Source organism: Micromys minutus, assembly GCF_963924665.1.
Source record: "Micromys minutus genome assembly, chromosome: 25".
Taxonomy (NCBI): Eukaryota; Metazoa; Chordata; class Mammalia; order Rodentia; family Muridae; genus Micromys; species Micromys minutus.
The window spans coordinates 14,958,069-14,980,503 of NC_137960.1; the positions used below are offsets into that span (position 1 = coordinate 14,958,069).

General features: G+C 45.7%; 2 protein-coding genes across 3 annotated transcripts in view; one reads left to right on the plus strand and one right to left on the minus strand.

Annotated features, from left to right (window-relative positions):
• The window catches only part of FAM13C (family with sequence similarity 13 member C), a gene marked incomplete at its 5' end in the record, with an annotated part of 106,749 nt that extends 86,105 nt beyond the window's left edge, over positions 1 to 20,644 (minus strand). For both annotated transcript variants that reach the window (XM_080938318.1, XM_080938317.1), the window contains 3 exons: positions 12,081 to 12,282; positions 13,795 to 13,851; positions 20,583 to 20,644. In XM_080938318.1, the coding sequence (XP_080794444.1) occupies positions 12,081 to 12,282; positions 13,795 to 13,851; positions 20,583 to 20,644 (321 nt within the window). The remainder of the gene's footprint in view (positions 1 to 12,080; positions 12,283 to 13,794; positions 13,852 to 20,582) is intronic.
• LOC308436685 (fatty acid-binding protein, heart-like) lies at positions 3,204 to 10,175 on the plus strand (the record flags this gene model as incomplete). Its single annotated transcript, XM_080937689.1, has 2 exons — positions 3,204 to 3,599; positions 10,038 to 10,175. The coding sequence occupies 2 exons, from the start codon at positions 3,204 to 3,206 to the stop codon at positions 10,173 to 10,175; spliced, it is 534 nt and encodes a 177-aa protein (XP_080793815.1).
• Positions 20,645 to 22,435: the final 1,791 nt, after the last annotated feature.

Genomic DNA, 22,435 nt, shown 5'->3' on the forward strand with positions numbered 1-22,435 from the left:
ATGCTGTCATTATACAACAAGGCAGGTCCAGGAGCCTATCATTGGATGAGAATGAAGGGTAAGTGGGGAAAAGTCTAGGAAGGAGGGAAGGGGGAAGGAGCCAGGAAGCAACATGGAGGCAAATGTAGATATTCCTCTCAGAGATACAGGTTATTATGAATATTTTATAAGGGGTAGAATTGTACAAGATGATCTGACTTAGCTAGGTGGGCAAATTATATCATACCAATTGGATCAGAATTTATTGTGTGGTGTCTTCCTTTACTTGGCAACTCAACGCCAAGGGAGTTGTGGGAGGGTAGCCACCCCTGGGACCAGGGCATGGTCACAGAGAATGTGAGCAGAGTTCCCGGCTTTCCTGGCTAGCAGAGAGGCAGCCAGGAGTGATATTAACAAGAGGGGGACAGCCACTGGGATGAATTAATGATAGTTCTATATGGCCCTACGGTGCCGGAACTAGTGTGAGAGCAACCTCCAGGGTCAGAGAGAGCTGGGGGCAGTGTGGAGAGGAACCGGCCGCAGCTTTTTAAAAAAATACTTACCGAAACAAAAAGATACCATGTTAAATGAAATAAGCCACACAGAGGGATACCTGTCACATTTTTTCTCATAAATGTACATGCAAAATAAAACCAAGAAAACAGAGACCTGGAAGACAGTGAAGGGAGAGGGCCAAGAGGACAGGACAGGGGAGAGGGGGTGCAATTAATGCACTGGCTGTGCATATGTGGAGATACCACAGTGAATCTCATTCACTATACATTATGAATAACTGTAACCGTAAAAACTTAACAAGGAAAGAACCTCACATCTTTAGCCTTTGCCCGATTTGTACATAGAATTCAGCTAATTCAGGCTTTAGTCTAATCCTCATGTTCTTCACAGAGAGCCATCTTGGTCTTCGGGTTGGCATTTCTGAGCCAGCTGCCAGTTTCACTAAGGAGAAGAAGTCACTGCTTACAGGACAAGGTGAGTGGGAGCGAAGGAACCATGTCCTCTGTGAAGTCATAAGCTATAACAGCCAATAACATCCCTGGGTGTTCAACTCTGGTGGGTCATACTTAAGGGTAGCCAGAATTTTCTAAATTAAAACAAGTTAAAACAGTCAACTACAACCCTTGGGCTTTGCTAGTTGGTTGACTATAAACTCTAACCCTTAGTAGTTTCCAGTTGGTGTTAAATGTTAGGTGTAGCTAAACATCCCACAAATCAGCTTCTTGAATGACCTTAGGCTATCCCTAGTCCATACCATTACCTACCTAGCCAGTAATTCTAACAATGTGACTTAGCACTACATGGAAAGGAAGCCTAGGTCGATGCTCTGTTTTTAGTGACTACAGCTTAACAAGCAATGAAGTTGGGAGGGTCATGGATTACAAGAACATTCATTGCAAACAAAGTCAAGATTTGTTGGATAAGATGATGATATGGACTGAACCTCTGAAACTATCAGCCAGCCCCAATTAAATGTTTGTCTTTATAAGAGTTGCCTTGGTCATGGTGTCTGCTCACAGCAATGAAACCCTAACTAAGACAGTCCCCTTATTACTCACCTTTATCCTCAGAAGACATACAAAAACTGTTTAATTTTCATGTGCATGTGCATGTGCGCGCAGCACCACTAGAGGCCAGACGAGGGCGATAAGATCTACTGAACCTAGAATTCCAGGTGGCTGTAAGCTGCCCAGTGTAGGTGCTGGGATCTGATGTTGGGTCCTCTGCAAGAGCAGCAAGTGCTTTTAACCGCTGAATCATTCCCCTGCTAAGAAAATTCTGGAGTGATGAAGGTACAACTATATATATACATATATATACATATATATGTGTGTGTATATACACCCTAGGAAGAGGTAGCTTGGTCAAATACCACACTGCTCACTTGGAATAGGCTCACAGAGTTAGCAAATAAAATATAGGAACTTAAGTTTCAGATAAGTCTTGAATTTATGTTAAGTAGTCGAATTAAAGTACATAACATACAATATTTAGACCACATTTATTCTAAAAATATTACTTATCTGGAATTTAAATTTAGTAGGTCAGTCTCTGTTTAATCTGGCAACTATACTTCTCTGAAAAGCAGAGCCCCAAACTGCAGGCTTGCAAAGGACATAATCTCACCATCAGATCTAACCACAGTTGACAACGTTTAGATTGGCAACTCTTAGTTACCCAAAATGTCAGCTCATTATTTTTTCTGCTGTCCTGACTTTATAAACATCTTTTTTCCTCTAGCTTCAGAACAGGCTGCATCAGCGATTACTAAGCTATCTTCTATCTTGTCAAAAGAATGATGGTCTATTCTTGACAGTGTCGCTAAGCAGGGGAGGGTGTGGACTGTCACATGTGGATAAGTAGGCACCCAGATCTCATGTTACATGAATATTCAGATGGCCAAATCATCCTATTAGAAGTCTTTTTATATCAAATTTGAACATGCTTCCAAGCTGTGACACATCCCACAGCTGTCCCTAATCCAAAGGTTAAGTGGCATGCCCAAAGTAAGACAGACCACTTTTCGCCCTCTAAATAAAACAGCAAAATTCCTGGGCTCCAAAGTTTCACTTGGCTATGGAGAGTGTTTCAAACTAGACCCCCTTTTTTTATTCCTCTAAGTAATAAAGGGAGCGTTTAACTGGTGGAAGGCTGCAGGAAACCTGAGCTCCTGCTTCAATAATATGACATGACAATTAAGCTAATTAGTGTTCTTTTCTAATCTTTTCCATTAACATCACTAATACTTCGATATTTTGAAGGGTCAGAAGATGAGGAGTGGGAAGGCCAATTAATATAATGTTCCTTGGGTCATACACTCTTGAATAAACAACGTGACACTCGTTAGTGCTATTGGCCATCACTCATTCCCTGTCCCCCGAAGCACTGTGTAGAGCATTTCTTCCTGGTCCAGTGCATTAAAGGGGTGTAATTAGCAGGGTAGCACATGACCAGCTCTGGATAATTAATTATGAGAGAACACAAGTTCTGTGTAGTCCTGGAGCCTTGGGACGTTGAGTGGTTGGCATGGTAACCTCCAGATCCTTGTTCTCTGAGACTCACAACCAGACGTGCTCACTTTTTCTAAACAGAGCTTATTAGCTAACTTCAGTGAACAGGGCCCTCCCATCAATCAACTAAGGCTACAAAGCACATGGGAGAAGTGTATCTTGTTCTCAGTGCCTGCACGCCTCCTCTCTCATTGCACCATGGCAGACGCCTTTGCTGGTACCCGGAAGCTAGTGGACAGCAAGAATCTTGATGACTACATGAAGTCACTCGGTGTGGGCCTTGCCACTTCGCAGGTGGCCAGCATGACCAAGCCTACCACCGTCATCGAGAAGAACGGGGGTGTTGTCACCGTAAGGACACACGGAACCTTCAAGAACACGGAGATCAATTTTCAGCTGGGAACAGATTTTGAAGAGGTAACAGCAGATGACGGGAAGGTCAAGTCAGTCGTGACGCTGGACGGAGGCAAACCGGCCCATGTGCAGAAGTGGAACGGGCAGGAGACAATGCTTATAAGGGAGCTAAGCAATGGGAAACTTATCCTGACTCTCACTCACGGCAATGTGGTGAGCACTCGGACTTATGAGAAGGGGGTGTGGCCTGGCACTCAGTCACTGACTGACTGCTCCTCTGCCAACTCAGTGAGCACCATGTTGCCTTGTGTTTTTGCCCTCTTTTGTTTTATATAAATACTCTTTGGTTGGGATTTTTCTGGAGAGACGGGGCATCAGCCTGGACTCAGTTCCCATTGTGTATGTGGTTTATTTTTTTAAAAACTGTCATCCAAAGGGTGCTCCAAGGTCAATAAAGCAGAGCCCAGGCCAAAAAAAGAAAGAAAGAAAGAAAAGAAAAGAAAAGAAAAGAAAAGAAAAAGAAAAGAAAAGAAAAGAAGTGTACCTTGGTGGGTTTACATCCCTGAAGCTTCAGGTTGTTGGTTGGGTTAGCAGCCTAGTTTAATTCAGGGTATTCGTTTACTTAAGTTTAATAAATACTCAGCCAAATGGAAATAAAGCATCCTACAAACTACTTATTCTCCACACTTAAAAGCTGCTGAACATGTAAGTTTATATCTTTAGCTGGTTTATTTTTAACTTGTAGGGATGGACCCCAGAGCTTTCTGGGTATTAGACAAGTGCTCCAGCACTGTGTCTTGTCTCTTGTACCTTCTAATCCTCAAAAACCTCTCAAGAGCAATTCGATCATCTTCATTGAAAACAGAAAAGGCAAATAAGGAAGTGGCTTTGATTCCCTAAGTCACACAGAAAGCCAAATGACTAAGGAGGCAAGTGAGCCCACATCCATCCACTCCGGGATTGATCAGGTAATGTCACTATTGTGACAAAACACAGGATATATGCCACATGAACGAAGAGCTTATTTTGAGGGTTCAAACCATCATGGTGAAGGTTATTGAAGCAAGAGGGTGAGGTGGGTGTTGATACTGTACCGCCAGCAGGTGACAGGTAAGCAGAACCACTCTTTTTCAGGTGGTTCTTTCCATCTTAACAACCAATGGGATATATTCAGGGTGGGTCTCCTTCCTCTTCCCTCTCCCCCTTTCTCCCCTCACCCTTTGCCCCTCCTCCTTAAACAATAGGATGGCATTCAGGATAGGTCTCTTCACCCTAACAACCAATGGGATGACATTCAGGGCGGGTCTTCCTCTCCTTCTCCCTCCCTCTCTTCCTCCCCCTTTCCCTCTCCCCCTTAAACAATAGGATGGCATTCAGGATAAGTCTCTCCACCCTAACAACCAATGGAATGACATTCAGGGCAGGTCTCTCCACTTTAATCTAGATAATGCCTCACAGACATGCCCAAAGGCTGGTTCCCTTGAGAGTCTAGATCCTATTAACATGACAACCAATATTAACTTTCATTGAACCTACAGGCCATTCAGTTTACACAGTTAATAATACATTGTTACTCTGGAAACTTTGGGTGGAAGCATCAAATCTTGAAACCCAGTGGAGGGACGAAGGAGCCATGGAGCAGCTGCATAGAAGACCCACCTCTTTCAAGTACTGATCATTCTTGATGATGGGCTGAATTCATAGGGTTAGTGCAATATAGAAATTGTCTTCGTAACTATATAGAGAGAAACATTTGCTTAAGTTATATTTTTATTTACAAACGATGCGTAAAGGGGAAACTTGAACAGTTGTTCTATGTGGGAACAATCTGTGTCTCTGTCAAGTATTCCAGGCAGTCTGTACATGAATGTAAGTCCTCTCTGTTCTCCATGGCTACACACCCAGTCGGTACCATCAATTCTTCCCTGACGTGTGAGTACACACTCGTGCGTGCTTGCACATGGTGTGTGTGAGAGAGTGAGAGAGAGACAGACAGACAGACAGACAGACAGACAGATGCTAGGGATGGAGCCACGACCTCTCAGTTGCTTATCTGCCATTGTTCTACAGCCCCTGTTACCCCTTTTTATCTTTTAAAAGAAATTCTGAAGTTTACAGTGCATCAGTCAGCTGATGCCGCTCAAAGCACAACAGTGCCTTTTCTTTTTGTTTGCAAACTTAAGACCTTAAACTCAAACAAAATTCCATTTGAGTATCTTAAAAAAAAAAAAAAAAAAAAAAAAAAAAAAAACATTTTTCAGGGCTAATGCATAAACAACAAATGAAGTGTATCTCTTAAGATTTCTTCAAGCCACCCTGAATAATGCATTTGTCTATTCTGAAAAAGTGATGTGGTTAAAATTCTTAAAAAAAAAAAAAAAAAAAAAAAAACCCAGTTATGTTATGTGAAGATACTTCTGTTTTAATCCCAGATGTGGGAGAAGAGGCAGCTTCACAGCAGTTCGTGCACAGGCAGAAACGTGATCCTTGCCAGCCGCAGATAGTTTAATTCTGGGGACTCTGAAGAGGGTAAAAATGAGATCCCCGAGAGGACCTGTGACGGCTCCTGCTCCTGGTTCCCGTTACTGCAGTTTGCCATGGGTTCATGAGCAGAAAGATGAGGAGTTTGATATCCTGATGACAAAGATTGGACTTGCCCCCAAGGAGCCCAATTCCCCTAATCAGCAGGAAATCTGTTTTTGGTGGCTAAAAGAGATCTCCGCCCCTTTCCCCTTTAACCTTCTCTCACCTAGTGTTGGGGGTTGGGAGGGTGGAATAAATGTTGGGAGGGAGGTAGAGGTGTAAGAACCCAATAAAATAGCTAAAAATAAAATAAATAAATGCCAAAGTGATAAGGTTACTTTACCGATATCCCAGATTTCTTTCTAAAAATATATTTCAACAGCTTCACTCCTCACTTAGGAGACTGTTAATCAAAAGATAAACGTGTGAAGCTGAGGGGCCATGGTAGGATGCCAGAGAAGTCGGACGCCAACCCTGCTGGCCTCACTTCCAAGAACTCTCAGCTCGCCAGAGCTCCACTCTGCTGAATCACCCCTCTCTGCTTCACTCTTGTCAGGGAGGAAAAAAAAAAACAACCTAAGAAATCAATGGTCCACTTTTTTTTGACCTGGGAAGATCTTATGGTAAATGAAGGCACATGGGGGAACCACATTGTGTCCATGTTCTTAACTCAGGAAGGAAGAAAAAGAACACATTCAAGGTATAAAGGGTAAGAGCATCTGTGATGATCTGGATATGCTCAGCCCAGGGGGTGCCACTATTTGGTGGTGTAGCCCTGTTGAGGTGGGCGTGGCCATGTTGCGTGGGCGTGGTCATGTTGAGTGGGCGTGGCCTTGGAGGAAGTGGGTCACTGTCGGTGTGGGCTTTAAGACCCTCATCCTAGCTGCCTGGAAGTCAGGATTCTGTTAGCAGCCTTCAGATGGAGATGTAGAACTCTCAGCTTTGCCTGGATATTACCATGTTCCTGCTTTCATGATAATGGACTGAACCTCTGAACATGTGAGCCAGCCCCAAATAAATGTTGTTCTTGCAAGAGTTGCCTTGGTCTTGGTGTCTGTGCACAGCAGTAAAAGACATCAAGACTATTAAGACATCATCTTTGTTGTTTGTGATGGCAGGAGGCAGTGGCACAGAATGAAAACTATCTTTCTTTTAATTTAGAGTCAATCCCAGTAAGAACTTTGTCTTCTAAAAAGAGAAATACAGTAAATATTTAATAGGTTATTTTGCCTCAAAGTATTTAAAGGGTTGGGATTTTTTTTTTTTAATTTTTTTCTCTTTCTGCAGAAGGATGGAAACAAAAAAAAAAAAAATTCACAAACAGACCTGGATCGTGTGCCAGCCTCTTCACATACCTACTGCAGCCAAATGGAAGAAGCCCGGTGCTTACATATGCCAGACCAAACAGCTGGTCTCCCCAAAGAAGTGGGTTAGCAAGAGACTGGCGGTCCAGAGCTCACTGCGGAAAAGCTCTTCTTCGAGCCTGCTACTTTTTGTATTATGTTAAAATAGCCACCAGAGGGGAGGACACACGGATGGGGTGCAGCCTGGTGCCAGATGGTGTGGAGTGAGCAAGACTCCATCTCCCAACACTAAAAATGAATGCCCTCTGCACAGCTTGGAGAGCCAACACAGGAAGTTGCCTCTACCGTCCAAACCTCATCTTCCCACTTCAGGTTGTGGGGGACGGGCGTTCTGACTTCTACAGCACTCAAAACAGGAGCGCTTTTAATCTTTCCCAAAACACTGGGTGGGGAGGATCCGTGCCTTGAGTCAGTTCCCCTTCTTGGGAAGAATGTTTACTTATTGAAGTAGATACTCTAAACAGAGACAGTCTGTTCCCGGGTTCCAGCAAAACCAGGCTTTAGGTAGCACACATCTTGCTCTGACTTCTACCATATCAAGGAATTGTACTAACAGTTACCCTGGCTTTTTAGGGGGCCACTCAATAGGGGTCCTTATCCAAGCCATGTTTTCCCACAGAGCTGATTGTCTAAGACAGAAAAGGATACGTATCTTAGGGTTTCTATTGTTGCACAAAACACTGTGACCAAGAAGCAAGTTGGGGAGGAAGGGGTTTGTTTACTCAGCTTACACTTCCACATCGCTGTTCATCACCAGAGGAAGTCAGGACTGGAACTTACACAGGGCAGGCACCTGAAGGCAGAAGCTGATGCAGAGGCCATGGAGAGATGCTGCTTGCTGAATTCTTCCCCTGGCTTGCTCAGCCTGCTTTCTTATAAAGCCCAGATCTACCAGCCCAGGGATGGTACCACCCACAATGGGCTGGGCCCTCCCTCGCTTGATCATTAGTTGAGAAAATGCCTCACAGCTGTATCTCATGGAGGCATTTCCACAAGGGAGTCTCCTTTCTCTGTGATAACCCCAGCTTGTGTCAAGTTGACACAAAACCGGCCAGTCCAATAAGCAAGCATAAAGGAAAACGGTGGCTCAAAGACACACTTCACACCTCAAACACTTCAGCTTCTTAGAAGGTACTCATGCGCTCTTTCCGGTGTGTCTGGTCTGCCATCAGTGAATATGCCATGTTCTTCCCTGTTTACATCATTTACAGGGAATGGAAACATGGACACCCTCAAACACAAAGACAACCTCCAGATTCTCTTACTGTGCTTCCGTTCTCATGGATGTGACCTAGACCCTCCAGTTGGGACCTGCTGCTATTTCTGAACATGGAAGTTTAGTAAGAGAAAGCAAGAAACGTAGGGCATGAAGCCACACTGTGCGCAACTGCTGGGGGCCTCCCTTCTCTTAAGAGTGCTGACTCTGATTAGGATCAAATTGAAGCACAAACACAGGGCTGTGCATTCTAACTTTATGAACAGTAACTTAAGAAGCTGATGCCTGTGGGTTTTCACAGGTGTTTTGGGGAAACCCTTTAACAGCAGCGTTAACTGAGGCACGAAGCAGAATTTCCAGCTGCAAAGGAGGCTCAGACCCAGCCCTCCCAGAGGATCCATTAGTCTTACACACTCCAACACACTACAGCATACACCTCAATACACCTCATAAATGTCACATTTACCTTGCAACCCAAACCCAACCTTGTGGAATGGCTCGGTCTACGCTTATCCGAGTCGTGGTGGGGCTTTACACACTACTAGGGAAAGTTAAGTGTGAGAGATGATCACAGTGATTGTGTGAACCTGTCTGTAGCCATTTGCATTTGACTCCAAGTCAGCAAAGCCACTGGTTTTTAGATGGGGAGGTCCCCTACAGCTCACGTTACATTAGAGGTCACATTCCCAGCGGGACTAAGCCTGTTCTGATGAAATAAACTTCCTTCTCAAATGAAACAATGCAGACAAAATGCTCGTTGCATAATAGATTCTTTCCCAATTATGTCCTAGCGAAAAGCAGGGCAGATGGCCTTACAGAGCTTAATAAAAATACAGACCCCACACACACACTTCGTTTGTTGCTTTACTGATATTCTCAGAACTGTCTTCTAGGATCAGGCTTAAGGATTAAGGTATTGCTTCCTGCAAGAACTAGAGCAGTCCATTTTGATGAAACTCAGCGCCTAGACTGCCTATTTCCTCTGAGAGCAGTCTTAATCACCATCCTTCAAAGACACCCTTTCTAATTTTGGAGACATTTATTTGATTATGTTTGCATCGTTGGTATGAGGGACGCCCAGACCTTTTGGATTTAAAAATGACTGTCACAGCTCCTTCCATTTCTGTCACCTGAACCTGAGAGTGTACTTACTGTTACGGCTGGTTCCGGTCTTTGACCAAGAACAACCTCAGGCATGTTGCTTGTGAAGAACAAGATACTTTAAGCCCTTGGCATGTCAAAGAAAACCCAAGATCTGGGGTGCATGACCTCATGACACAGTGAGTGAAGCAGGATTTTTAAAACTTTAACGAAGAAGTCATGGCTTCATGAGAGCCAACCCAAGACTAGGAGCAACAAGAGTTAAAGACCCAATGGACCAATCAGGAACATTTCATTATGGTTACTTCTCCAGCGCAGTGCTTCTCAGCCTCCCTAATGCTGTGACCCTTTAATATAGTTCCACATGTTGTGGTGACGACTCCCCCCCCACACACAACCAATTATTTTTGTTGCTACTTCATGACTGTAAGTTTGCCATTATGAACTGTAATGTAAATCTCTGTTTTTTCATAGCCGTGGGGCGACCCCTGTGAAGAACCATTTGGTTCCCCAGAGGTTTGCGACCCACAGGTTGAGAACCTCCGGTTCAGCAATCGGTGTCTCTATTTTCTGAAAGTATCGACTTTCTCTGTTGCTTTCACCTATCGGTAGCCCCCAACAATTTAGTGCAAGGTGCTTACGTGAACTAAAAGAAACACTTCCAAGTGATACCTCATCCCCGCTAGCTCATACTTATGCCCACTCCATCCATATCTGTATGCCTGCACCCAGTTTTCACGGCAATGGGGCTATTTGTAGATCTCCAATCATAAGTGGTGTTCCCTTTAACCAGGATATAGAACTGGGAACATGTGTTCTGCCTACAGCGTCACCTCTGAGAACAAAGCTCCCTGAATCGGAACAGGCCGCTTAGCCTCTGCTGGGAGGTCTACCTTCCAACCAGGGCTGCAACTGGGGGGCTTTAGAATAAGAGCTGCTCAGCCAACTCAGCTCCTGTAACCTTCAGCAACAGGCTGGGACGTCCACGCCCCATTGCCACCTTATTACAAGTGAAAACAGTGTCATTTCTTTGAGGCCACACTAGGGAACAGCAGGAAGGAAGGCATTCTGAGGAGGAGTGGCTGGCAGCTCTGAAGTGTCACAGGTGGTCCCCTAGAACATGGCCAGATCAGATCTCCGCCCCGGGACCAGAACCCTCCTCTGCAGCGTCTCAAGCTTGCTGGAAACCGGGAATATTTCATGTGCCTGCCTCTCCTCTCCACAATGGAAGTGGAAGCTTAGGACAATTATCTCTCACTTTCACAAAGCAACCAGTATTCACTCGGCACTGAAAAGAGAAAGGCCTAACCAAGAGGTCAAAATGCCAAATCCATAAAACCACAAAGGCACAAAAGATCAAGTCAAAGAAGCTACCAGCCAAGCCAGTTCTGACCGGAAGATCACCTGGCGTCAGTTTGCAAATTAGACCAGGCTTAACTGTAATTAATCTATCACGCCTTAAGAATCCAATGTTGTTTTTTAGGTGCCTAAGTGTTAACAAATCAAACTTTAACATTCGCAAAACAATCACATCCCAAAGGCTATGTTTGGTACATTACAAATGTAATCTCGGGGTCGGAAATGTGACTTCCTGGTGTGATTGTGTTAGGTCCTGTTTATTAAACATCTTCTAAGAACATAAATTATCAGCGACTGTTCGACTAAAAGATCATTTTCTTTGCTGCATTTCTAGACAACTAGAAACATTGTAAACTTATAAAATATCAGCCTAGCGTAGTGGTGGTACACATCTGTTCTGTAATCCAGCACTGTTGTCTGGGGCTGAGGCAGGAGGCTAGCGAATTTGAGGCCAGCCTGAGTTACATAGGAAACTCCTGCCTAATAAAGAAATAGATGTAATATAAATGTATTGGCAAAATATTAGGTGAGATGCTATATTCTTCATTCATATCAATATTAGTTGACATCAGAAAACCAAATGCTACAAATACATACAAAAACACAACAGGACAAACATACTTGGCATAACTGATCACGGAAAACTGTTCCTCTTTAGCCTAAAGAGAATGGCCTGAGACCAAAAGACTCCTAAGTCACTGAGTGGGAACCCCAATTCTGCCCAAAGGCTGCATTATCCCGCATGACTGCCAAGCCCTCTCCGAAGGACATAGTGCAACTTCCAATCAGAACTTCCCATTTAAGAATGCCAGTTTGGAGCTGGGGGTGGAGCTCAGTTGGTAGGACGTTTGCCTAGCATACGTGAAGCCCTCGGTTTGACCCCATCATCACCAGTACCACACAAACCACACATCTGTAATCCTTGGTGGATGGAGACAAAGGATAATTGGCAGGGCAGGGGGAAAGATGAGAGGAAAGACGTCAGTTTGTATGGGTGCCTGAAAATTAGCCTTCTCAGAGCACCCAGTCCCTAAAGAAGGTATTGTTATATCTCAGACCACATAGACGCTAACCTTGCAGTACTGAGCCCACTACGCAGGCTGTGCCTTTGCACCAGGGGAGCCTCTTCGTGGCCCACACCTGCTAATGGAACTGTACCTGGCTTTCTCCGTGGTTCCGGCCACTCTCAGCTCTGAGGATGGATTTGGGCTTTCGGGATTTGAAGTTGCCCATACTGGTTCTCAACACTCCATCCACCAGCAGGGCCTGATCTACATGCTGCTGGGCCTCGTGGGAGGGCAGGGCAAGGTCCTCTAGTCGAGCTGCCGCCTGTGGGTAGTTCTCTTTATTGTCTTCATCTCTGGGAGAGGGGGGGAGAGAAAAGACCCAATTTAGAATGCTCTCAAAACAGAATAAACCTGTTTTGAAATGAGCTGCTGGAATTCAAAGGCTGTTTTTAAAGGGAGCCCAAGCACAGGCAATGTAGAGACTTAAACCACAAAAAAATGTGAATGTCATTTTTGTTTGTTTAATTTTTTTTTTTTTTTTTTTTTTTTTTTTTTTTTTTTTTTTTTAGTGAGGGACTCTTATATCCCAGACTCACTTTGAACTCACTATTACTCAAGGGTGACCTTGTACTTCCGTTCCTGTCTTTCCTCCTGCACCCACCAAATGCTAGGATTTCAGGCTTGTACTACTATGACTGTCTCATGTACAAAGAATTGAACCCAGGGCCTCGGGCCCCATGACTTTCATTCTTATCAGTCTTTCTTCCTGGCCTTCGCTTGAAAACACTTTGCTCCCGTGGGTATGCTATTTCCCTCCCACAATCACAAGGTGAGACCTTCAGGTTACATCCTGAGATTCCCAAATTTACAGATTAAGATTCTAAAGCGCTGGGTTTGAACAGCATCACGCCGGGCAGACAGACCAACTCAAACATTCCCAGAACAATCGAACAGGTCTCAGTCTCTTAGGCTGAATCCAAGACACAGGTCTGCCATCTCAGCTGTTTTAGAAGTTGAGGCAGGAAGATCAAAAGCTCAAGGCCAGGATCTGGAGAGATGGTTAAGAGCATTGACTGCTCTTGCAGGGGTCCTGAGTTCAATTCCCAGCAACCACATGGTGGCTCATGACCACCTGTAATGGGATTTGATGCCATCTTCTGAAGACAGCTACAGTGTGCTCACATACTTAAATTAAAAAAAAAGAAAAAAAAAAAACCTTAAAAATAAATTTTTAAAAGCTCAAGGCCGGCCGAGAAAACTCACTGGAGCTGCGGGTGGGCATGGGAGGCAAGGGGGCGGAGCAACGCCAGGATTGGTGGTCTGGAGTGTGGGCTGAGTACAGAGAGCAGGGGACGTGAATAAATATATTCAAAACAGTTAAAGTGGAGCCTTGGGTGGAGCACCCAACAACTGGGTTCGTAGCTGGGGGAGCCAACTGATGACCAACTTTTTTTCTATGTCACCAAAGGCTTTGGATTGTCCCAGCCAGGCCTGGGAACCGAATCCACTCTAGTAAAGTGTGCGACTTGTACTGGGACGTTGCGGAGCGTCAAACTGCTACTCGCGTGTTGTTTCCGGAGGAAGAAATGAACCGCATCTTTCACAGAAACATTCAGGTAGGATCCTGAAACCCTCGATAACACAGTCTGGGACGTTCAGTGTATTTGGTGAACAGTGGTGGGCGGGCACACTGTCAAATATAACGGAGAAGTTAATACAAGGCTCTCTTCTGGGAATCTGAAGGCTGACACGCGAAACTTTCCAGAGAAAATGAGAACCTCAGAGATGTTTGGATTCAAAAACCGAGATGCCAGATCCAGATGGTCTCTGTTTTCTCACAAATCAGAACCAACGTTGAGACATACCTGAGCCCAGAACAGTCGTCTTCGTCTTCATGTAAAGAGTCTGTGTCTTCCTCACACCTGAGGCAAAGGGGAGAACGGCTTGTCAGATACAGATGCCTACTGCAGTACAAGCAGCAAAAATCAATCAATCAATCAATCTAGACTCGTGTCCAAGGCTAGCTTGGAAAAATGATAAAATACAATGATCCTCCAAAGAAAGACAAAACAACACTCAACTCCAGTTCCTGATGTCAGCCGGGCAACAATACAATACAGACGTGCACGCCAAAGCTGAAAACTTTGAACCAGCTGTGAGTTTTCACCTCCACAGCCCGGTCGTCTAAGCAAACAGTTCTCAACCTCCTCAGTGCTGTGACCCTTTCATACACTTCTTCCTGGTTCTTCACGTTGTGCTGAGCCCCAGCCAACAATTTATTTTGATTTATTTTGTTGCTGCTTTATAACTGTGAGTTGGCTCCTGTTATGAATCCAATTGTGAAGATCTGACATACACGTCTGATATGGGACCCCTGTGAAAGAGGCAGCCAACCCCAAAGAGGTCTCAACACACAGGTTGAAACCCGCTTCTCTAAGCTAACAGGATCTCACTAATGCCAAGGATCTCCCAGAATGGGAATACCAGGCACCAAGAGGAGTGCTGTCAAGACATCCCATAACCTTCTGTATCAGGCACTCTGTCCGGTTTTCCGCACCACAGCTGCAACCACTAGCCTTGGACTTAATCTTTCTTTTTTACAAGACTTCCTAATTAACCTGAAGTAAAAGGCTTGGCCCTTCCAAGTTGAAAAAAAAAAAAAAAAAAAATCCCCGGGTGTCTCCAACTCCCTGGGGGAACCTAGAGTAAGAGTGTGTTGTTCTCCAGAAGTAGGAGGGAGTCTTTGTTCCTCTCCTCAGCCACTCTCCCTGCCCCGCCCAGCCCCACCCTGGAACATTTTCCCTTCTCCCATTCCTGTTCACCCTTCACTAGCAAAAGCCAGGAGGTACCAGCCCTGACCAGGGAGCCTTCTTGGGTAGATTCACATTCATACACACACACACACACACACACACACAAACGCCTGTGTAACTGTTCATTTTAATATACAAATGAGTACACTTCATCCTTAGATTCTGATGGCTTTTGTGCCTTCGAGACACTTTGAGTTGGTTTCTTATTGCCTTAAGCATCCGTATTCACAACGATACTTATAAAGTAACTACAATTCCTTTTCTAGAGACACCACCATGGCTCCCAAGCACAGCATTGCTTCCAGAGGATGCTCAAAGAATCCCTAGGCAGAATGACGGAGCGGTGTGAACAACTGAAGTGGGGGGAGGTTAGGTAAGCGTTTGACTGCTTCCCAGGCACTCAATTCGCCTTTTGTGATGGTTGATAGTGACTGTCAACTGAGTTTCTAGATCATGTGAATTGATGTGGAAAGACCTGGCCTGATTGTGGGCAGCGCCGGCCGGCTCGAGGCTCATCTTTGTTGCTTCCTGACTAGATGCAACCTGGCCAGCCTCCTCAACCTCCTTGCCTTGTGTCTTTCCCACCATGATGGACCACCCCCGACTGTGAGCCAAAATAAATCCTTCCCTAAGTTGTTTTTGGTCAATTTGTCTCGGCACAGCAAGACTAAAAGTTAAACCAATGTGTCTAGGGCTAAGGACCAACCTGCTCGTTTTATATGAATGTCCAGTCCACCAAGGTAAATGTGTGACAGCAATATCTAATTCCTGTTGAAGACATTAAATATGAATGCCCTCTTCTTTCTGTTCTTGATTTGGACAAGTTAGACATAGCTACACTCAAGTTAGGCATACTTAAACTGAGAGTGACATTACTTCTAATGAATACAAATTTTTTAAAAGATCTGGATCCTGTTCTGAGAAATTTAATGTAGTGAGTAGGCAAAAATAAAACAAACAAACACGTGCAAACATCATACAATACTTATGCCACATTCAATAGCATATTTAAATATTCATCACTGGAAATGCCGTCGAATTATCCCACAAAATTAACTGGAGAGAGCTTCTGTTCCCTTCCCCAGACAGCTTCTTTTTAAATTATGCCTTTTGTAGTGAATTATACAAAGACCACCTACAGACTTGATCCCGCTTTATCTAGCAGAATATTCTGTTCCCTCTGGCAATAAAATAAAGTTGGCCGAGTTAGTGAAAATACTCCTTTTGACTGAATAATCTAAACTTCTTTGGTCTCTCAAGTGTCTGACTATCAACAACTCCATTCTATTTATCTCATGAAAAAGAGCGATTAAGGTCCCAAGTTTTCCCTCCCCCCTCGTCAGTATTCCCACACAGCTTGTCCTGTGGGCTTTGTAATGTGAACGACAATGTTTTCTGAGAATAAAATAGAAGTCACATAATACAGAAACCTAGAATCCTCACTTCTAAGAATTTGGTTCAACCCACAAGTCCAAGCTCAGAGTTCAGCTACCTGGGGTGGTGGTAACTTGTTTCCCCTCTGTGAATCTATTTTCTCCTCCAAGCATGATGGCCTGAAGATGGAAGCTCAGCACCAAAACTTACAGAGGTGCTTTGTGGGCCATTAAGGCTGGACCACATTACTAGAGGAAAAACATCTCCTAACGGCCAATTGCCACTCAGGAGACACAGCTCATAGGCTTGGCACAGCAGTGGAAATCACAGGCCTCAGAACCCATTCCTGCTCTTTGTGTGACGTAGAAAATTCTCAGGTGCTTTTCTAGGGGACCATCGACCCCCACTCAACCAGCATCTCATTTTTGTCCTCACCCAAGAGGGATTTACAAAGGGATAATACCAGCCAATTTATGAAACTGGATTCTGCTATGAGCCTGGCTCTCCATGCCCAGAAGGCCATCAATTCAGACTAAGAGGCTACCCAACGGCACATGGTGTTCTCTTAGAATCCTATAGTGCAAAAAGGAAGCCTAAGAGCCGGTCCTTTTTCTGATTTCCCTTGTAGGTCCTCAAAACTGAAAAATACTATATTAGGCAAGGTAAGCTAGGCTCACAAAAGCAGATGCTGTATATGAGGATGGTGACTTTTATATGTGTGTATTTGTGTAGGAGCTGGTAAGGTAGAGGTTGGGAAACTAGAGAAGGTTCACAAGAGGGAAAAGAATAGAAGTTATGAAATAAGGGCAAGAAAAGGCAGGCTCAGAGAGATGAGGGAAGGGGTGGAGGGAGACACTGACTAAAACTAAGGATGCATGAGAACACAAAAGCAAACCTATTATTTAGATACTAAGTTAAACTCTAAAAAATAAAAAGGCCCAGCATAGTGACATGATCAGAAGTAGCAGTTCGGAAGCATGGTGTGTTGCATAGATATTTATAATCAATTATGGAATCGATGAAAGAAAAATTTAAAAGTCTCACAGTAAAGTAGCATGCCCTGATGCCCGTCAGATCAGGCACTATCCCAGCCTGTCTCTCCAAAGTGCCTACCCATCAACATTATATGGCCTGTGTACTTAGGCAGAATAGAAAATGCCAGCAAGGCAGAGTTAAGGGCTGCCTCGTGAATGTCACTGAAATCCCATGTCTGTGTGGGACCAGACTATGATGGAGAATGATTTTCTTATGGCTGGCCACGGTGGGGAAAAAAAAGTTAAAGACACTTCCAGCAAGTGATTCTTTCTTAGCTCTCCTCAGCAGACTGAGGCAAACTAAGTCACTTTCCATTGTCTGGACCTGGCTGTAACAATTCCAACCTGTGCCTTTGTTCCCTCTTTTACTTTCGCTGGCTCGGCCAAGCACAAACAAAAGAAAGGGTGCACAGGTCACAGGCCACAGGCCAATCCTTACCTTCTCAGTACAGCCTGACATTAGGAAGGAATACCGTCTCTGGGAAGCCAACTTAATGCCCAAGATTCCTAGACTTTACTCTAGGGAACCTCACTAATTCCTGCTCCACACCTTGAAGATCACAGACAGAAGTCACATGACATTGCTAGTCCATATTCCCAGAGGCTCCGGAGACAGGAGAACCAGAGTCCTTGAAATAATGAGAAGTTATCTTCTCTGATTAAGTAGAAAGAGGCCCCAGCTTGCCTGGATGGAGGAGAAATGGTTTCTAAGGCCACTGTGATGTCGGGGGTTAAAACTGTATAGAGGATGAGTTAAATTCACCCAGATCTGCACAGACATTTCGAGGCCTGAGAAAAACCAAGAAAATTCTGCCCTTGATACCTAATTTCACTCTTCCTTTGACTCTTCCCAGGACCTCCAGCCGAGGAGACAGAGACAAGGATCAACTGGACATTGTCTTAGGCTGGGGTATGAAGACCTGAATGGGAATCCCTGGCAACCACTTTAAAGTCAATCCATCACAGTGGTGATACACATCAAACCCCAGGGCTGGGGATGGATGGAGACTTGGAGGACCGCCCAGAGCTCATTAGCCAGTCTTGACCCACCCATAAAGTCCAAGTTCAGTGAGAGATGAGGTTGAATGAGATCAAAAGAGAGATAGGATGTTAACCTCTGACCTCCAAGGGCACCCTCATGCAAACACTGTCTGAGCGCATGCGCACACCAACAAACACACACACACACACACACACACACACACACACACAAATCATCACAACTGGCCAAACAGCATCCTTTCAGATTGGACTATCTGATAAAAATAATTCATAGGAAACTCTAATGGCTGCTTGGACGTGCCTTCCAGGGCATGGAGTTTTTAATTTCCACTTTAATAAGGATCAATACCAGAGGCCTGAACCAAAGGAAAAGCTTCTCCTGGTGGAATTTCAGTGGTCTGGGGAGATGGCACTGGACATGGGTAGAGACAGGAGCCAGAGGACCTTTGCCTCTCAGAAACATGGAAGAGGAAAGGGCCTCCTCAGGACAGACTAACATCTCACACAAACACTTCCAGAACACCTGCTATGTCTGTGTCTCAGGATAGCACCCTCTGGTCCTAGAACAGGTTCATATTATTGAGAGGGAAAGACAAAAATTGTTCGCTTGACCACCACTTGTTTTGGATGCCCCTCGTCTGAGCTGCGTCTCACCTGTGGCGTGTTGGGTGTGTTGTAAGTTCCAGAGATTCTTGCCTTAGCCAGATGGTTTCCCAGACACTACTCACAGTCTTCGAAAAGGAGCCTCTGTCGCTTCTCTGAGGGTAACGTGATCTTATGCAATCAGAATTCCTTTGGGAGTATCCAAGGACAAGACACTACAGTCTCCCCAGCATTTAACCTTAACACACACACACACACACACACACACACACACACACACACACATACACACACACACACACCATATAAAAGCTGGAACTAAAAGTCTCTATCTTGAAACCCCTGGGCCTGTGACTGTGGCTGACTCTAGGAATTCAGCCACATGAGGCTCCTAAGAATCAGACCCAGTAAACATGTGGTGCCAGGGAGCCCAGCAGAGGAAAAGAGAGGCCTGACCACTTATCCAGGAAGTTCAGGCCTCATCCTTGGTCAACACATTACCCCCCTCCTCCCTTTTATAGAAAGGCAAAGTGGCAAGGCAGTGTCACTACCAGGGTTCCAGTGGGCAGGCCATAGAGCATCTTTGAAAGTCAACCCAGTCTTTATTTTAAAGAGATCCCATTTAAGTGAGCTCCAAGCAGGATACTAAGTCTGTAGCAAAACAGACAAGCAAAGGTGCCTGGGAAAGAGGCCTCAGGAAGCACAGAGGAACCTCAGCCCTCCCTCCCCAGGTCTCTGCAATGGAGGCAGGATCTAAAAGCCAAAAGATGCTTTATCTTTAGCAAACAGCTCCTAAGCCACTTGTGGCCTCTGTATGAAACTCACATTTCTCTCAAGTAGTGGGATATGAAACTTTGCACAAAACACACACACACACACACAAACACACACACACACACCCTGTGCAAAGCTTTTCTGAGTAGCTTTTACCAAAAGGTACCAGAAGTAAACACTAATTTCCCCATGATAAAATGAAATACATATAGTTCATACTCCCAGCCATATGTAAATCGCACACAAGTGCCAGCAAAACCTACTCCACGTTCACTTCTCATATAGAGATTCTATTATTAAGAAAATACTAAGGAAGAGATGACCAGAATAAAAACGAAGCACACTAAATGTCAACACACACACACACACACACACACACACACACACACACGTGGGCACGCCTGGCGTAAAACATTATTTCCCTCCCTCCACTATGAACTGTTGTTAGCCAGGCAAAGCGTTTCTCTGCAGTCACATTATTGTGGTCAGAGGAGAAGGATTACAAGAAGGCATCTAGAAAAGTTTACCGCACTGTGTCATAAAGATCTGTACACACGGCAGAGGGAGATGAGTTTACCCTGTTTAAATATGCTGGAATTAAACTCCAGCTCTCTCACATCCGTCTATTTGGGGCAAATGCACACAGCATGCACGCCATGAAAACTGACACTCATGTTGGCAAAATAGAACCCAGCTTCCTTTCTGACATGTCACATAGGTTTTTCTTTTTTTAAAGCTAAGCTCCAAGATTGATTATCTTGGGGGGGGGGGGCACGGAACCTCCCGCAGCAATCAAACTAGGTTTATTACTCCTCCCAGCCCCCACCTCCCCCACCTTCCCGGAGCTGCTTAAAATACTGGCTGCAACCTGTGTGAGGTTTGTGGGCCCCTCCAGCCTGGCAGCCCTAGGTTCCAAGGAGACAATGCATCGCTTGGGAAGAAGAAGGGTTGGGGACTGGGGTGGGGTGGGGTGGTAGCGGGAGGGGGATACCTTCACCCTAGTTGCTTTGGAGACAGGAATGCAAGTCGATTGTAATGGCAAGAAGCACTTACTCAGTTACAGCGGCGCTGCCGAAGGAATTATCCTGAAGGCTGAAACAGAAACAAGAAAACATGAGCCAAGTCCGGCCGGGGAGCCGTCTCCCTAATTGCTCTCCCCGAGTTAGAGCACGCACACAAACATGGCATTGCCAGGCAAGTCTTAGGGCTCGCCCGGCACGCTCGCTCTACCTTGGGCTGCTGTCTGCACATGCTCCTGACGACACCCCCAGCAGGGGCCCAGCGGCACCGGCGAACCACAAAGCCCAGCAGCCCGCGAGGCTGCGGGGACGATGGGGCGGGGCAGGTCGGCGCGCGACCCTGGGCTTCAGCCTCAGAACCTGGGGTTGCTCTGAGCAACCCTGGTAGCTCAGGGAGTCCAAGCTGCTTGAACCTGCCACCTCAGCCTCGGCTAGCAATACGAATATCCCCAACAGTGGATGCAATGCCCGCCTCCCATGGCTTGTTACCTTCCCAGCCCCCACCCCACCCGGGGGATGCAAACGTGAAAAGATGCGTCTATCGCTTTTCCTTAAAGCAAGGAGGGATGAAGAATGGGGCGAGGGATATGGATGCTGAGTTTTGACTTATTTTCATCGTGTGTTGGTTTTTATTGCCTGGAACAAAAGAGGCTCCCAAGGGCGGCTGCATCCCGACAGGTCGGTCTGCGCTCTTGTTATTTTATCCAAGGGAGGAAGCGCCCAGCTCAGGACCGCGGAGCTGTGGATGAAGCGACTCAGGGCAACTGTAGAATGCTTTCCAGGCCTTAGCTAGTGCCTAGGACACCGTGCAAGGCGGGGAGATAGACTCCTACACCCACAGCAGCCCGGCACCTTCACAAAGGACGGAGTGACAACCCACAAACGTTGCTCCCTTCCACGGAGTCTGCTCTGTTGGGGAAAGGGAGGGCCGGTCAGCCCCACCCCCACGCCGCTTTATTCTTGTTTGGGGACGTTTGCCCTGCCCAGTTCTCATTGTCCATGTTTCCTGACATGTTGCCCTTGATTTGGAATAAACAGACATCTGTAAGAGGCCTGTCTTTGACTTTTGAAAATATAGTCGCATGATACCACCACACTTACGTGTCGGACTGTACTGTGCATGTGTTCTTAAACCCACTGCCCCCTGAAACTAGGTTGTAGATAGTAGACACCTCACCATGTTTGTGGCAACAGGAAGTCTAATCACAGGATATCTTCCTGTCCACATGTGTGAAGACTGTCACTTTCCCAAACGCCCCCGCACTCAGGGGCTGTGGTGCTCTTTCTCGGTAGTCTGGTGTGGAGAAAGACCCGCTGGCCGTTTTGTTGTGTAAACATCTCCAGTGATTCCTCTGGGATGGGAAGGAACAACACTTTCAACTGAGAAACAGCAGTTGATGTGAATGTTGTGGACCCGTTGAAAATAAAACGAACCCTCTGAGAGGCCCAACAAGCAGCTGAAAGAATCGGATGCAGATACTAACACCCAACCAATGGACAGAAGCCAGCGACCCCTGTGGATGAATTGGGGAAAAACTGGAAGAGGCTGAGGAGGAGAAAGGTGGCTCCCATGGGAAGACCAGCGGACTCAACTGTCCTTGACGCCCAAGATCTCCCTGACACTGAGCCACCAACCAGGCAGCATACCCCAGCTGATATAAGGACACCCCCCCCACACACACACACATACAGCAGGAGACAGCCTGGTCTGGCTTTAGTGAGAGAAGATGCACCTAACCCTTGAGAGACTTGAAGCCCCAGGGAGTGGGGAGGCCCGGAAGGATGAGGACATCCTCTTGGAGGGGGGGAGCAGAGAGGGGAGGTGTGGGGTGGGGAGCAGTCATGGGGGGATAGACTGGGAGGGGGATGACTGGAACATAAAAAAAG